This window comes from Bubalus kerabau, chromosome 16, assembly GCF_029407905.1.
Source record: "Bubalus kerabau isolate K-KA32 ecotype Philippines breed swamp buffalo chromosome 16, PCC_UOA_SB_1v2, whole genome shotgun sequence".
NCBI lineage: Eukaryota > Metazoa > Chordata > Mammalia > Artiodactyla > Bovidae > Bubalus > Bubalus kerabau.
The window spans coordinates 18,305,049-18,323,870 of NC_073639.1; the positions used below are offsets into that span (position 1 = coordinate 18,305,049).

An 18,822-nucleotide genomic window follows, 5' to 3' on the forward strand; every position below is an offset into this window, starting at 1 on the left:
TAGATAAGATCTCCCAGCTCTGCATGAAATTGTCCTGACCTCAGTCCTTTAGCAGAAAGCTTCTAATTCTAATGAAATACAATGGAATGAGAAATTAACAAACAAAGGCAACAAATCCATTATCAGCTGTTTCATCAGCCTGCTCTTTAAACTGGAACTCTCAGACATTCAATCAGGTTTGTAGTTACACATTAAAACTGCCAAATATAGGTGGACAGCTTCTGCTTCTGAAATATTATAAGATTACAATGATTTTGAAAAGATCAGTTTAAGTTTGAATTTTAAGTAAGAATGACATACCTAGGAATCACTTGCATAGTTTACCAGTAAGTCTGGATTTCTGAAGATAGTGGTTTGGTGTCTTGGAGGAGAACATAGGCAAAACACTCTCTGACATACATCACAGCAGGATCCTCTATGACCCACCTCCCAGAATATTGGAAATAAAAGCAAAAATAAACAAATGGGACCTAATTAACCTTAAAAGCTTCTGCACATCAAAGGAAACTATTAGCAAGGTGAAAAGACAACCTTCAGAATGGGAGAAGATAATAGCAAATGAAGCAACTGACAAACAACTAATCTCGAGAATATACAAGCAACTCCTACAGCTCAACTCCAGAAAAATAAATGACCCAATCAAAAAATGGGCCAAAGAACTAAATAGACATTTCTCCAAAGAAGACATACAGATGGCTAACAAACACATGAAAAGATGCTCAACATCACTCATTATCAGAGAAATGCAAATCAAAACCACTATGAGGTACCATTTCACACCAGTCAGAATGGCTGCGATCCAAAAGTCTACAAGTAATAAATGCTGGAGAGGGTGTGGAGAAAAGGGAACCCTCTTACACTGTTGGTGGGAATGCAAACTAGTACAGCCACTATGGAGAACAGTGTGGAGATTCCTTAAAAAACTGGAAATAGACATGCCTTATGATCCAGCAATCCCACTGCTGGGCATACACACTGAGAAAACCAGAAGGGAAAGAGACACGAGTACCCCAATGTTCATCGCAGCACTGTTTATAATAGCCAGGACATGGAAGCAACCTAGATGTCCATCAGCAGATGAATGGATAAGAAAGCTGTGGTGCATATACACAATGGAGTATTATTCAGCCATTAAAAAGAATACATTTGAATCAGTTCTAATGAGGTGGATGAAACTGGAGCCTATTATACAGAGTGAAGTAAGCCAGAAAGAAAAACACCAATACAGTATACTAACGCATATATATGGAATTTAGAAAGATGGTAACAATAACCCTGTGTACGAGACAGCAAAAGAGACACTGATGTATAGAACAGTCTTATGGACTCTGTGGGAGAGGGAGAGGGTGGGAAGATTTGGGAGAATGGCATTGAAACATGTAAAATATCATGTATGAAATGAGTTGCCAGTCCAGGTTCGATGCACGATACTGGATGCTTGGGGCTGGTGCACTGGGACGACCCAGAGGGATGGAATGGGGAGGGAGGAGGGAAGAGGGTTCAGGATGGGGAACACATGTATACCTGTGGTGGATTCATTTTGATATTTGGCAAATCTAATACAGTTATGTAAAGTTTAAAAATAAAATAAAATTTAAAAAAAAAAAAATTACACTGCACATTTTATTGTACTATTCAAATTCAATTTCTGTATCTAGAAAATGCATAGAACTAAGTTTGCCTAGGGCCACTTGCAATGCAGGAGACACAAGAGACATGGGTTTGATCCCTGGGTAATGAAAATCCTAGGGAGAAGGAAATGGCAACCCAGTATTCTGCCTGGGAAATCCCATGGACAGAGAGGCTTGACAGGCTATAGTCCATAGCAAAGAGGCTTGACAGGACTGAGTAACTTAACACACATGCATGCACAGAAGTTTGCCTGACTATGGAAGTATATGTTTTAATGATCATTTTTCTTTTATATTTGTTCTTATTACTAATAGTGAGCTAAAGGCAGGTCCCGCTGGCTTCCCACATGATGATACTGGTACCTTTGACTGCTCTTCACATGGTCATAAAACTTTTTCATGTAGCTCTATGCATGAGATGTGAAGAGATACATGGAATTTTACACATCCGATACACATAAAGCTGGATGCAAATTTAGAGTAAAACTAAAGAAGGTTGTTTAAAAAACAGTTTCTTTACATTTTCAGAATTGCTTCTAAACCAAGTGAAATCATATTATGTTCTATAAAAATCGTTCTTGCAAAATAGTACCCGAAAATGCAAATTGTCTTGAAAATACTAGCATTAGCAATACAAAAAACACAATTATAGACCCAACTGACACATTCTCAAATATCCAAGAGAATGGGCAATAGAAAAACATCATGATTTTATTCTTACTTCCTTTTTACTGAGGATGCAATAGTTATTCTTGTTTAAATTCCTTTCAACAAATAGTTGTGAGTATCCGAGTGTTTTCAACCTTGGATAGAAGACCTAACACCAGCTGGATTAAGCTGTCTGTAGAGGACCATGGTATTGTGAAGTGTGCATAGGTAGAACCTGGGCGTCCTTCTTGGATGCCCACCTCGTCATCCCAGAGATCATACACAGAGTAGCATAGTTACAGAATTTTAAATTATAAGGTTCCACTTTTTTGCTATTGCAACTTTAAGAAAAAGTTAAATTCTTATAAACCTCATTATTTTTTTAAAAGTTAGATTTGTGTTCATTTAATCATTTTTAAATTTACTAATTGTAGTATTTTCATGCCCTATAAAAAACACTGACATTCTTATCATATTCATTTTCTCTGTGCCAACACGTTATGTGTATGATGCTTGCTCTTTTGCTAGCTGATTGATGAGATGAGGATCTACTACATCTTGAATGAAGGCAGCAAGGCAGCTAAAGACATCTTCTACTTCTCGGCTGAAGACAATGGTAAGTCAGTATTGAGACCATACCTGGCAGTCTTGGTTAACTAAAGTCAGTATGAGATGGAAAAGAATTAAATCACGTACATGGTAATCACAATCAGTAATGTCATAATATCACCAAATGAATTCTTTGGGTTTTATTTGTAGTCTTCTGCCAAAGCATCCTTGACAAATCACTTTTTAGGAAGGGAAAGCAATGAAAATTTTCGATAATTAATATGAAGTATTTTACCTGACCAAGGTTATGTGTGACATCCTATAGGCAAGTAAATTTCCTCTTCAAGAGGATCTGAGAATGTAGCTGGTAGTTTGTCTTACTCTAAAACTAAAACAAATCTACAGAAGGGGAGGTTGGGATGAATTGAAAGACTAGCATTGACGTATATGCACTACCATGTGTAAAATAGAGAGCTGGTAGGAAGCTGCTGCATAGCACGGGGAGCTCAGCTACACACTCTATGATGACCCAGATGAGTAGGATGGGGGTGGGGGTGAGAAGGAGATTAAAGAGGGAGCAGATATATGTATATGTATAGCTGATTCACTTTGCTGTACAGCAGAAACTAACACAATACTGTAAAGCAACTATACTCCACTAAATAAAATAAAAGAAAAAATGAAAATAAATAAATCTAAAAATTGATCATTAGATGTTGTTAGGCATTTTAGCCCCAGTACTGAATCTTAGTGACTCCTTGATCTTAGAAGTGTAATATTCCTAGATGGGGTGAATGACTGGCCCACAGGAAAGCTTTCATTTAAAAACATGCCTATTTGTGCTGCACCTCTGTGCATGTACTCTGTCTTCTAAGTAGCATACTGGGCAGCAACTAGTTAACAGAAGGCACTTTCTTTACTCAGCCAGGGATGTACTGATTATGTGGTCAAGAGCAATCATTTTGCAGTAAGACAGGATAATTGCAGAAATTATGTCCATGTACCACTTGCCACTCTATAACCTTTTTCAGTATAAATCATTACTCATTCTCAGTAAATAACATGAATTTTCTGCCTGAATTATGTGCAATCAGTCAGGACTGTATTTACTGAAAAACAGTCTTCAATGAGAGGCAATGTGGTATACCGAGTTTGAATCCCAGTTGGCCCCCTGTGACCTTGAACAGGTTACCTTGTCCTTTCTGCGATTCATTTCCCTCATCTCTAAAATGATGGTCTTCATACCTCGTCCAAAGGGTCACGAGATAATGTATGTAAAGCATTTGACTCACGTTGTTGTTGTTTAGTCGCTAAGTCATGTCCAACTCTTTGCAACCCCATGGACCATAGCCCACCAGACTCCTCTGTCCATGGGATTTCCCAGGCAAAGACAGTGGAGTGGGTTGCCATTTCCTTCTCCAAGGGATCTTCTCAACCCAGGGACTGAACTTCTATCTCCTTCTTGTCAGGCGGATTCTTTAGCACTGAGCCACCTGGGAAGGCCATACTTGGCTCACAGCAGATGCATAATAAGAGTTAGTTACCTTCCTGTTTCAGATGAGACTGACTACAGTGGCAACCACCGATCCCTCCTCTCCATCTTTTCACTTAGAGTTTAACAGATCTTTCCTTCTTTCCCTAAGTTCTCAAAATTCAAAATTACTACAAAGATGAGGATGAATTTAAGCCTTCTCAACTGATTCACTAAAGTAAAACACTTGTAAGATTCAGATGGTTTATGATTTTTTTTCCTGTTTTTGAGGATGATATAAAAAGATGTACATCTAACTTGGACACTGTGCTTTCTGGGCAACATCGGAGACAAGAGTCAATCAGTGATGGTAATAATGTGAATTTTATATAGCTACCATTGTTGAGTGCTTTTGTGGGCCAGTCACTGCAAGATAAAGAGCAAATGTTACTAGGCCAATTTTTACATGAAGACACTGAGGCTGAATAACTTGCCTGAAGTCATCTGGGTAATAAGCAGGTGAACTGGAATTAAACCCAGATCGCACAGATTCCAAAGCCAGGGCTTTTAACCACTAATGCTATGCTGCCTTTGTTTTGGGAAACTGAAGTCATGAGCAGAAGTCAGAGAACAGGGCAGACAGCACTGCCTAACCTGGCAAAGAAGCACCTTATAAATTCAAGTGGTCAGAATGGCCAAACATTTGAGGACATGCTTGCTCATAGTTGGATCTTGAAACGTGTGCGTGTCCATAAGCTAATTAAATATTTTTTAATATTTATTTGCTTAATATTCATTTAATTCAGTGGATGCTTTTAATTGTTTTCTAAGTACTATACACAGAGCTAAAATCCATGTCTACCTATGTGGAGCATTCTTGGAATAGCTTACAAATTCTGATGAAAGACTCACTCTAAACTTTTTTGTATTTGCTATTTTCAAATTTTATGAATGTCTATCTTTACAATAGCCAACTTAATCTTTTTTTTCTTTTTAAAATTTCCCCACTTAAGGTATTTCCCAAATGGAATGTTTAATGAAACTTGCACTGTGGTCTATTTTTTGTTTGTTTGTTCTATTTTATTGAAGTATAATTGATTTATAAGGCTGTATTAATTTCTACTGTACAGCAAAGTGATCCAGTTTTATATATATATATATATACATATACACACACACACATATGTATATCCTTTTTTATTTTTTTCCATTATGGTTTATCCCAGGATATTGAGTATAGTTCTCTGTGCTATACAGAAGGTTCTTGTTGTTTATCTTTTTTATATGTAGTGCTGTATACCTGTTAATCCAAAGTTCCTCTTTTATTCCTCCCTTGCTTCCCCTTTGGTAACCATAAGTTTGTTTTCTATGTCTGTGAGTCTGTTTCTGCTTTGTGGATAGGTTCATTTGAGTCATATTTTAGATTCCACCTAAAAATTATATCATATGGTATTTGTCTTTCTCTTTAAGACTTACTTCACTTAGTATGACAAACTCTATGTCCATATATGTTGCCGCAAATGGCATTATTTAATTCATTTTTATAGCTGAGTAGTACTCCATTGTATAAATACACTATATCTTCTTTATCCATTCCTATGTTGATGGACATTTACGTTGCTTTCTTGGCTATTGTAAATAGTGCTACAGCGAACACAATGTGATCTATTGATAATCGTCTTTCCTAATGACATATAGCACTGGCAGAGTGTACTGCTTCCGGTTATTTAAGGAATTTGGGGTGGACACTCTTCCAGGGATGTATTTTTCACTACTGGGCTGGAAACAGACTTTGTTGTTGTTATTTGCGGCACCAACGTTGGAGCCATTAGAAGATTGCGCCTTGCCTCCAGGACTATGCAGTAGGCCTGTCCATGTACGACCTTGCACCAGGGTCTTACAGGTGGAAGTACTGGCAAGATGACTCTAGAGTTGCAATTTATTGAAACCCCAAGACTAAAGGCAGGAAAACAGGAAGGCTTCCAGCTCATAGGCTCTGAAACCAGGCTACCTGGATTCAAATCCCAGCTTCACTGCTTAATGGCTGTGTATCTTTGAGAAACTCTGCTTTGGTTTCCTCATCTGTGAACCAGAGATAATTATAGCAATTGCCTCATAGGATAACTGTGGGGATTTTTCCCCAGGACTTGGAAACGGCAAACCTGAAAGAACAACACTTGGACAGTCTCTGCAAGGACTGACAAGTTTATTTCTGTAGTCAAGCCTTTTTATAGGAGCAAGGAACAAAGAGCTTAGAGCATACAGGCAGCAGAACACGTACAAGGCTAAGATATAATCAGTAAAAGATACTTCAAGGAACAGCGCATTCTTAACGACCCATGTGTTTATCCATGACCCATTTTCTCAAGCAACGTCTTTAATGTTTAATTGTTAAATCTTGGCGCTGAGCATAGCCAAAGGCAGGAAATGTTCTTCAGCAATCAGTACATGATGCCTGGGTACTTCTGGCCCTTCGCCATTTTCCCACGGACCTTCTCCTTCAAGGCTATTTTGCACTGTGTCTCCCAACATATCCTCCTTTTGTTTTTAGTTTAAGCATGGCAGCTGCTAGTTGGACTCCGTCATAGGAGGCACGGAGTCTTGAGTAGAGACATCTGTATAGAATTGTGTAGTGCCATACCAGATAGGGTTCCTACTGTAACAATAGATATTAGACTAAGAATGCCAGCAATAATCTATCCTATTATGGGCTTTAACCTCCTTAAGCCATATTTGAGCAAAACTGAGAGAAATACAGAGTCAGTCCATGGTTCTGTTAGGTTAACAGGAAGCCACAAATCAGATCTTTGCTTAACTATTACAATGTTGACATAATGATATGAAATAGTATGTTTTAAACATGTATACAAGGCACATGCTGTACAGTTAACAATCTTAGCAGAAAGATCTATACCAAAGTTACCTACAATAAACATGTACGGGAGGTGCTCACAAGATTGGGTATAACCTGTACTATCATATAAAAAGGTATAGTTTTGAGGTTTTTAAGGCTTTTGCAGTCCCATACACATTGGCAAAGCACTCCAATGCAGCAGGAATCTTCCACACATGCCATTGCTCAGGTCCTACGGTAGGGGTTCAGACATCGACATTTTCTCTTCAGCTTCTCTATGGTCATTGACGAGACCCTTTGCATCAGCTGCGTCACCTGTCGGGGGAGTCTGGTCTCGAGGTCCTTCTCGGTAACAGACATGGCGAAGTGGAACCCAGATTTCTTCTCCATCTGCAATGACAAGACCGTAACCTCTGCCTAGGAGTCGTAAGATTCCTGGCAACCATTGATTAAACTGTTTATACCATATTGGGTGTGTTGGCTTCTAGCAGTTTCTTACTGTTTTCCTCTGCAAAATGTCTGTCTGCACGAGTATCAGAACTATCTTTTGGTAAATTTAAAAAATTTAAGGAATAAAGAGTTAAAGATAATAACAATTGAGGGTTCATAGGATAAGAAGTGTATCTTATATACATAAGATATATATTATGTATTCCATAATATTCCCCCTTTCTGTTTTAATAAACGAGTTTTAAGAGTATGATGGGCTCTTTCGATAATTGCTTGACCCTGGGGATTGTAGGGTATCCCCGTGATGTGTGTTATATTCCATTCCATTAGAAATGAATGAAATGAGTGAGAGGTAAATGTAGGCCCATTATCTGTTTTTAAGACCGAAGGTATTCCCATAACAGGGAAGGTGAGTAAAAGTGCGGAAATGGCGTGTTTACTGGATCCTGAAGAGATAGGCATTGCCCATATAAAACCTGAAAATGTGTCAACTGAGACAAAAAGCAAAGAAAACTTTCCCAAGGAGCAATGAGTGAAGTCAAAGGGAGTTAGGCTGTTGCCCATGAGGATTAACTCTTGAAACTGTGGTACATAAGTGCAGAGGAGCGCAGACGTCACAGGATTTAATGATGTGTCTCACTTCAGTGAGGGGAATATGGTATTTAGAGTGCAATCTTTTAGCATTGGTATGAAGATTAGCATGTTCATCCATAGCAGATGTAAAGACAGGAGCTATGAACCTATCAACAGCATCATTTCTTGCTGCCAGGGGGCCAGGCAAACCTGAATGAGCACGTATATGTGCAATGAAGAAAGGTTCCGTACGTGATCGAATTAAGGCTTGAGTCCTTGAAAAGAGAATATATAATTCTTCATCTAGGTTGTATAAAAGGCGGTAACAAAATCGGGGAAAAGGGAAGCAAGGTATTTGGAATCAGTATACACATTGAAGGATAATGGTTGAAGAGACAAAAGAGCATATAAAGCATATAATTCAACTCTTTGTACTGAAGAATAGGTAGTAGGTAATTTCTCTTTGATATCAGGGCCAACGATCCCAGCTATGCCTTTCCTGTTGCCATCAATGAAATAGGTAGGTGCATTTGAAATAGGCTGGGAGGCAATAATATTAGTTACTATAAATTCAGTGAATTGTAGGAAGTTCCATAATTTTCCTTTTGACAAATGGAATGAGATAACATTCTTAAAATCACTTAATGCTATTTGCATGGTTATGTTATACTGTAAGGCAATTTGTAGTTCCTTTTTTGTCAAGGGAACATGTATTGCATATGGATCAAATCCAGTTAAGGTTTGTATATGGTTCCCTCCTGATACAATTAGTTGCCCTATTTTCTCAATGTATGATATGATTTTTTTTGATTGTTTAGTATGTAGATATACCCATTCTATCAGGTTGTTTTGAGCTATGATTGCAGTAGGTGAATGTTTGGTGGGAAATATATATAAATAGACTGGTTGGGCATGGTCCAGCCGAGTTGAGAAAGATTGTTGAATGTGTTTTTCAACAAATTTTACTTCTTTCGCTTCTTTTGTTAGCTGTCTAGGACTATTAGGATCAGGAGGTCCCTCTAAAATTTTAAATAAATTTTGTAATGCATAGGTGGGAATGCCAATAGATGGCCAAAGCCAATTAATATCTCCTATCAATTTTTGAAAATCATTTAATGTGTGTAGAGAATGCACAGAGATTTGAGTTTTTTGAGGTTTTATCTTAGACTCTTCCATAACATGTCCCAAGTAATTAAAGGGTGCTTTCAATTGAATTTTATCTGGTGCAACAAGTAGGCCAGGATTTTGAAGAGTGGTAGTGACTTCGTCATATAACTGTTGTAAACAAAGTTCAGATTCCATGGAGAGGAGCATATCATCCATATAATGAATTATGAAAGCAGTAGGATATTTATCTCTAACAGGTTGTAATAAAACAGATATGAGATATTGGCAAATGGTAGGAGAGTTCATCATTCCCTGAGGTAAAAACTTCCATTGAAATCTTTTAACAGGAGTCATGTGATTTATAGAAGGAACTGAAAAAGCAAAACGTTTTCTATCTTTAGGATGCAAGGGTATAGTAAAAGAGCAGTCTTGTAAATCAATAATAATTATAGATTAGCCTTTTGGTACCATGGAAGGGGAGGGCAATCCAGGTTGTAATGGCCCCATGGGAATTATAGTTTTATTAACATTTCTTAGATCTATCAATATTTGCCATTTTTCTGATTTCTTTTTTATTATAAAAATGAGAGAGTTCTATGGGGAAAATGAAGGCTCTATATGATTCTTTTGTAATTGCTCATCTATTAGTTGTGTGAGAGTTGTCAACTTTTCTTTAGTTAGGGGCCATTGAGGTGTTCATATTGGGGCATTAGATTCCCAGTCGAGAGGCAATAGTGTTAACTCAATGGCCCCCACTAAAAGGGCTCATTTAGAGAGATTGTGGCTTTTGTTTGTTCAAGAAAATCCCTTCCCCATAAATTAATAGGGATATTGGTAATATATGGTTTGATATAAGCTACAATTTGATTAGGACCATAAGCTTGTAAATAGAATGTATTGACGAAAGTTTTGTAGCATTAGCCTTATTTATTTCCAATAGTCTGGAAGGAGTCATAGTCTTACCCCATTCAAGGGGTCATTCTTCAGTTCTGATAATGGAAATGTTGGCTCCTGTATCCAACATATCTGTGAAATTTTTTCTTTGTATCTTTAGAGTAAGCATAGGTTTTTGATGTTCCCTTAATAAGGTAGATAGTGCAGCAGTAAGATTGGTGCTATCAAAACCTCCCTGCCTAATTTTGTCAGATGCCTTCATTGGTTTGACATATGGCAAAAGTAATAATTGTGCAAAGCGTTCCCCTTTTTGTAAATATACATTTCCTAATTTTATGACATCCATCATGACATGTATCTCTCCTTCATGATCTTCATCCACAACTCCAGTCAATACTACTAAACCTTTCATTGTACAGCTATTATGTCCCAAAAGTAGTCTAACTGTTCCAGGTGGGATCGGACCATAATACCAGTGGGGATTTTATGAGGATTGTATAATTCTATTAATTCCATATCATAAGGACTAGGTATATCAATGCAAACACTCTTAGATGTAGCTGCTTGCGGTGTCATAATGTTGGGTCCTCCTTTTGTAGTGGGGCTAGAGGATAGCCCCTTTATTAGTCTCCTTGTTTTTGTTGTGCCTCTTGTGTCAATGCATTGCCATCCTTATCGAATTTGGAATGACATTTATTCAACCAATGGAATCCCCTTTTACATTTTGGCAAACTCTTGGGGGTCTTTTTTTTTTTTAGAAGTATTATTATATTTAGCTGTCTGCATTAGCATGTGGCATTGTTTTTTCATATGGTTGGCCTTCTCGCAGTTAAAACATTTAGCATTGGAAGCCTTTTGCACATTAAAAGTTTCTAGTGTCGCTAATTTTGCTCTATGGGACATAGATCTGATATCTCTATAAGCTTTCAAATACTCCATAAGAGAACCGGTTTCTCGAATTGGTCTAAGCACGGATTGACATTCCTCATTAGCATTTTCAAAGACAAGTTGTTTTAAAAAATTATTTTGTAAGGTTTCATCTCTGATAGATTTTTCGATGGCATCCTTTAATTTTTCTATAAATTGGGAATATTCTTCTTCATGTCCTTGAGTAATCTTGACAAATGAACCATCAGAGTTAACATTATCAACCTTTGCCCATGCTCTGCAAGAAATTTCTTTAATGAAATACATTTGAGGGGTAAGATTAGCTAATTGCGCAGTCATATCGGCCATGGTTCTCATTCCAGTAAGTATATCATAGGTTAAATTTGCAAGGTTACCATGAGATTGCTGATCAATCATCATTTGTTGGGCCTCATCATTAACCCATATTTGCCACTGAAGTAATTGTTGAGGATTTAGAACCATCTTTGTTATTTGAAAAAAATCATATGGCATCCAATGATCAGCCCATCCTCTGAGGAATTCTACACAGTAAGGAGTAGTAAGTCCATATAGAGTGCATGCTTTCTTAAAGCTAGACAACATACCAAAATCTAAACCAGCCCAAGCATTCTGGCCTTGGGCAGGCTGATTAAACTGTATTGGGAAAGCGAAAGCGCAAGCAGGCATCTCCCGAGGAGGAGTGAAATTATTAGTATGAGCAAAGTTAGCAACTGCTGTTACAGGCGGAGCAGAAGGAAAAACTTCAGATTTGGGCTGTTCGCTGAATGAAATGACCTCCGTTCTAAGTGGCTTCAATTTTGACACATCCTGAGCCACTGATTTGATCTGATCTGATCTGTATACATATGTCTCCAAGCTGTTTTTCCAAGGATTGTGTCTGATTGAGCATAACATTCTAATATTTCAAAGCACCTTGCATATCTTGTTCCTTAAGTTCATATTCATATAAAGACTGAACAGTCTCTACTTCCAAATCAACATTATGCCCTTCAATTTGTTCTATGACAGCCCATATGAGTGACCATGTAACCCTTGCTGATATGCTCACAAAACATTATTCTTACCCTTTTCTATATGTCTAGATTGAGTGTCCCCTCCTCTGGGAACCACAGATTATGTTCCAGTAAAATATGATAGCAGTCGTTCAACTGATCTCTTGAAATATCAATACCATTTTGTTTCAGAAAGTGATGCATTATAGAAATGAAAGGAATCTTACTGCTATGTTGTCCCATCCTGCTTACCTCTTTCTGCAGGGCTCGCCACTTTGTTCAGTCTTCCTATCAAGTCCCTGTTTCGGGCGCCACTTGTGGGGATTTTTCCCTGGGACTTGGAAATGGTGAACCTGAAAGAACAACACTTGGACAGTCTCTGCAAGGACTGACAAGTTTATTTCTGTAGTCAAGCCTTTTTATAGGAGCAAGGAACAAAGAGCTTAGAGCATACGGGCAGCAGAGCACGTACAAGGCTAGGATATAATCAGTAAAAGATACTTCAAGGAACAGCGCATTCTTAACGACCCATGTGTTTATCTATGACCCATTTTCTCAAGCAACGTCTTTAATGTTTAATTGTTAAATCTTGGCACTGAGCATAGCCAGAGGCAGGAAATGTTCTTCAGCAATCAGTACATAATGCCTGGGTACTTCTGGCCCTTCGCCATTTTCCCACGGACCTTCTCCTTCAAGGCTATTTTGCACTGTGCCTCCCAACAATAACTATGAGGATATTATTTGTTTCCTATTGCTCCTATAACAAATTATCATAAAATTAGTGGCTTAAAGCAATGCAAATTTATCATCTTATAGTTCAGCAGGTCAGAAATCTAACATGGCTTTTACTGGGCTAAAATCAAGGTTTGGATAAAGATGTATTTCTTTATGGAGATTCTAGGGGAGAATCCATTTCCTTGCCCTTTCTAGCTTCTAAAGGCTTTTCTCTTCCTCCAACTTTGAAGCTGGAAGCAGCTGGGTCTTTCTCAAGGTGCTTCACAGTGACTTTCTGCCTCGCTCTTTCACTTACAAGAACGCTTGTGATTTACATTGATTCCACTTGTGTAATTCGGCCGACTTTCCCTCATCTCAAAATTCTGAATTTAATCATATCCTCAAAGTTCTTGTTGCCATGTAGTATAACTTATTCACAGAGTCCAGAGATTAAGCTATGGACATTATTGTGCTAAGGTGTTTCAGTTGCGTCTGACATTTTTTGACCCTATGGACAGTAACCCGCCAGGCTCCACTGTCCATGTGATTCACCAGGCAAGAATACTGGAGTGGGTTGCCATGCCCTCCTCCAGGGAATCTTCCCAACCCAGGGATGGAACCCACATCTCGTGTCTCCTACATTGGCAGGTGGGTTCTTTGCCACTAGCGCCACCTGGGAAGCCCAGGCATCTTTAGAGGATCGTTATTCTGCCTACCACAAGCATTCAGGGAATCAACACACATCAGGCACTTAAGAACCCCTGGCACATAGCAAGCACTCAATAAATATTATTATCTTTAAGATTATCTTTAGAAATACAAATTTTGTATTTCTCTTCTAGATAAAGAGAATTTTAATCATTTATTCCTAGAAATCTATAATTAGATCACTTGATTATAGAAGGTCAAATTTTATGCTATTAGGGTAAATTTCTTTATTGGGGTGCTGCCTGCAAAACTTGGTTTTTTATCTCTTTGCCCACTTCTAAACTGATTTCATATTTGGAAGTTCGCTAAGGGGCCAAGGCAAAAGAGGAAGTAACTTAAATCCATCATTCTTGTCTTTTCCACTACACGCTAAGCTGCTTTACATGGGAATATCATGCCTGTTCTCACCTTGTTTTCCCTCTCAGTTGTGCCTTTCCCCTTCCGCTCTGCTCCAAAAATAATATAAGGCCTAGTATTATTATTCCCTAATAAATTTGAATTTTATTTTTTTCTTTCCTTTCACGTATTTATGAACATAACTATACTTGCGTACACAGATAAACTGGGAAGTCAAACAAAAAAATTTTTACAATGTACCTAACTTGTAGATTCCATCAATTTCTGAAGTTTTGAATTATCCAGCCTAAAATTATTTCAGTATAAAATCACCATCTACTTTGCAACATTGATGGGAAATTTCGTTATGTTCAAGGTTATCCTGAAAGCCACTGGTAAATGGGAAACACATTTTAGATTTCTAAAGCTCTGAACTGTGCTAATTAAGCAAAGTGTCAAGTTCATTTATCATCCTCTCCTGAAGTTATTATATTCACAGATTTATGTTGAAGTTTTGCATAACTCTGCTATACATAATGATGAATGGTCTTTTCCACTTACCATAGAATAATATTACCTTAAATTTATATATGACTTAATATTTCTACACTTCCCAGGCAGCTCAGTGGTAAAGAATTTGTCCTCCAAGCAGAAGATGCAGGTTTGATCCATGGGTCAGGAAGATTCCCTGGAGAAGGAAATGGCAACCCACTCCAGTATTCTTGCATGGAAAACCCCATGGACAGAGGAGCCTGGCAGGCTACAGACCATGGGGTCACAAAAGAGCTGGACACAACTTAGTTACTAAACCACAACAATAATATTTCTACAGAGTGTTTCACAAATGTTATTCCATTTGATCCTCACCACAGCCTGTGAGATGGAATTGTTATTTCAAATTTTAAGATGAGGAAATGAGCTTGAGGAGTTAAAGGATTCAGAGAAAGAAACCATTAAAGGAACCAGGTCATTTCTTCCAAATAAGTCAAACTGAATAGCTATATGGCAGTGAGGCAATTTTAGTTTGAGGATATACTGTGAATATTTAATTGTGTTCATAAGACCAAAAACAGATTATTTCATTTTCTCTTAAATTATTCAGTATTTAAAGCCAATTTGATCAACACTATGCGTTTTAATATTTGAATTTGACCTGATACTTGTCTCATGGTTCATGTGAGTACTAATTTTCTGTTTCAATGAGCTGACTTTTTCAAGCAAGTGTGGAAATAAAATACATAATAACAGATAAAAAGGGCTTTGGGGAACAATAATAGAACTAATCATAAATCCAGTATATCTGTCTAACATGCAATTAAGGTAATATCACAATTATTTACAACTTTAACCTCTCTAAAATCCACTGAAAAATTTGAAAGCAAGGCAGAAATGTCACTGAGTAGTCAAATTATCAAAATCTTTGGCCTGAAATTTTCACACCTGATTCAAAGAAGCCTTTACTTAGAGTCTGTTTACTCTTATTTCCCAAACAAGTGTAATTTTATTTTAAATAAAAGCAGCAGGAAAAAGTGAGTAGGAGTTAAAAGCAGAAAAAGTTACAGAATGCAGAAGATATAGGTTAAAATAAGCAGATAAAGAACTCAAATCCATGAGAATTCAAAAGGCAATGTAACAACGGGATATGACCCAGGGATTGAACCCGGGTCTCCCGCATTGTAGGCAGATGCTTTACCATCTGAGCTACCAGGGAAGCCCAATGCATGTCTACAGCTACTTATAATACACATAGCAGAAGTCAGAACTGCAGTAAGACAAAAAAACATTTTGCAGACCTTCAAGATGATGTCATAATAAATCTATATTTATCATTAAATGAAGAAACCCCAGAGGAAAATAGTGTAAAGTCATAAAGGATGTTACATTTTCATATAAAATACATTTATATACTACATAACCATGAAAATGTCTAAAACATAGATAGAAGATGTTAAAATGGTTTACAATGGTAATGATGGATTGTAAGTTGTTTTTATTTTCTTTTGATTTTTCCTTACATTTTCCAGGGTAAATGCTTTTTCAATGACCATGATTATTATCTGAAAAATTCAGTTTCCATTTTAGAAAAATGCACTCTTGAATACACCAGAACCATCTGGTTCAATAATACAGATTTGAGTGGCTGACCATGTGGTACTGGCTGATAAGTGATTCAAAAATGTCCCACTTAATAATGCAAAGAATTCAAAAATTTAAACAAAAGAGAATCAGGGCAGATGCTTCGCAGGCAGAAAGTAATCAACTGTTAGGTTTGCTGACTCTTTCCTTCATGAGTCCTTCCTGGCTGTTTCTTTAATTCCTTTGCAAAAAGTGGCCAAAAATGAGTTGCCAGCCCTTGGGTGACCTAGAAGCAAGGCAGGAGCAGGAGGAACAGAGAAGACAGCTAGAGGGGCAGAGGGAGCTCACCACCAGTGTTTCCATGTTCAGCAGAGCCAATTGCTGGAAGAATCTGTTCAGAGCTGTGAAATATACAGCCACACAGAGCCAAGTTTGCTGATTTGGTGTAAATATAATTTTGTGTCAGTTATCAGACTATATGCTAAATAACTTCTCTTTGTGTCATTCGTGATTCAATTAGATTTTATTCATTTTTGTTTTATACTGAAACCATTGATTTTTTATTGTAGTTGATTTACAATGTATTAGTTTTAGGAGTACAGGAAAATAATTCATTAAAATATATTTTAAATATATATATATTTTATATATAAAATATACTTTAAATATATATATATTTTTATATATGGCTTCTCTTGTAGCTCAATTGGTAAAGAATCTTCCTGCAGTACAGGAAACCCTGGTTTGATCCCTGGGTTGGGAAGATCCCCTGGAGAAGGAAATGGCAACCCACTCCAGTATCCTTGCCTGGAAAAATCTCATGGATGGAGGAGCCTGGTGGGCTGCATTCCATGGGGTCACAAAGAGTCGGGCACGACTGAGTGACTAACACTTACTTACTTACATATATATGTATATGTTTTAGATTCTTTTACCTTATAGGTTAGAAACCATTGATTCTCTATAGAAAGATAGAAAAGGTACTTCTTATTCATCTTTAGATCACCTCAAAAGCTCTTCAGAGTGCCCCCTCAGCCTCACTTCCTTTTTCTGTTATGGAGGCCAGGGCTGGAGTCTGACTGTTGCTGCTGGTAATTTTTTGGTTTGTTTCTCCTACAAATTAATCATTTTAGAAGTGGCAACACCTTTTTAGAATACCCAGGATTGAGTCATATTGGGGAACCCATTCAGTGAATGGGAGAATGATAAAGAACATGTTGTTAAAAACCTTAATGACACACTACCACAGCCTTGTTTTTAGCATTGTTAATTATACATACAACTGAAAGCTTTAAGTCTAAAATTTTGCATTAAAATACATGAACGCATAAGCATTTATAGCATACCTAATCTAAAAACATGTAAGTGCTTATAATTCCTCAGATGTCTTATCAATATTGTTTTTAAATAAATGCATGTACATGGTTAAAGAATAATAATTAATAGGGTATTCCCTGGTAGTCCAATGGTTAAGACTCTAAGCTTTCACTGCCAAAGGTGTGAGTTCAATCCCCAGTCACAGAACTAAGATCCCCCACAAGCCAAAAATATTTTTATATTTTAATAAAATTTTTAAAAAGAAGAATAATAATTAAACTGTATTGATACCTAGTCCCTTTCCCCAAAGAGGAACTGTTCATTATATTTCCTTACAAAAAGAAAATTATTCATAGCAGAATATCCTTTTTATTTAAAGAGATTGTTTTCTATTCTCAGTTCTAAGCCTGGCCTGCTTTAACTTAAAATATATGTATATTATATATGATATATGTTCTTATCAATTATGAACTAGAACAAATAGATCTATCTTAACAGCCTTATTCTTTTTAAACAGTTATATAATATTTCATTTTATGGCTGTATTTTGCTTAATTAACTGGTTATCAAGTAAAAGGCATTTTTTTCTTTTTTGGTTTTAATTCTACTATGAACTTTATCTTAACTTACATTCAAATACAAATGTATATTTTTACTTAGCAGTGAAAATGCTGATTTAATCTAGCTATTTGAATGTCTAAAACAGTCTCACATTTTCTTAAATGTTATACTTGATTCAGACATTAGAAGGCTATTTCATACAAACATGCCCAGACAGATGTGAAACTGGGGCAGAAAATAGGAGAGCTGTTTATTCCAAATTTAATAGTTAAATTTACTTCTAATCTTTAGAAGTTAAAAAAAAGTATGAGCAAGGGAAAAAAAAAATAAAGGCATTTTTGCCGTTAGAGGCACCAAGAAACCTCTGGAATTGTAGACAGGTGGTAGTTCTTGCTTATCTGGCTCTGCCAGGGCTGACCCTGGAAGAGTCTCTACCTCCAGGGTTTTCAAGGTATGTTGTATTGAACATGCAAGGATTTGAGTCTGCAATTTAGAATTAAGTCTGCAGTTACATTGTGCCCCAAGACAGACCTCTTGTCTGAGTGCAGATCAAAACAAGTTTTGGTAATTAATTTCTAGCTCATTAGTTGGTGGGGCCACAGGCACCAATGTGCAGTAACAATGAAAGAGACAGGAGAACCGCATCCATTTACATGTCACATAGCGGAGCTGGGTGTAATCACCACCCTCTATAAAATATTACACGTCCATCCTGGGTGCTTCACTCTTGTACCTTATTCATAATGTAAGAACAAATGGCTCTTAAGCCTTCTAATTTGAATCAATGCCCATGCTTTATTTTATATAATGTAGCTTGCCAGCACTTGAGAAAAAAAAATAGCTGCTTTTCCCATGTCCTTATAACAATTAGAGTTCTTTAAACTTAGTTTCCACATAGAAAATTAAGTGGGGATTCGAGATAAATGTTCTTCATTCATTGAGGCAAATGCGAAGTGATTTCCAGAGAACTTCCTCAGTTCTCTATTTGATTCTGCTAGTGCTAAACTCTCTGGGTTTTGTGGTATTTCAAAA

The 18,822-nt window shown here is 37.1% G+C and overlaps 1 protein-coding gene across 1 annotated transcript in view; it reads left to right on the top strand.

Annotated features, from left to right (window-relative positions):
* LOC129630304 (FRAS1-related extracellular matrix protein 3-like) overlaps positions 1–18,822 on the top strand; it is a gene marked incomplete at its 5' end in the record, with an annotated part of 104,754 nt that overhangs the window by 5,192 nt on the left and 80,740 nt on the right. Inside the window, 2 exon segments of the mRNA XM_055550806.1 lie at positions 127–128; positions 2,808–2,895. Coding sequence (XP_055406781.1) covers positions 127–128; positions 2,808–2,895 — 90 coding nt within the window.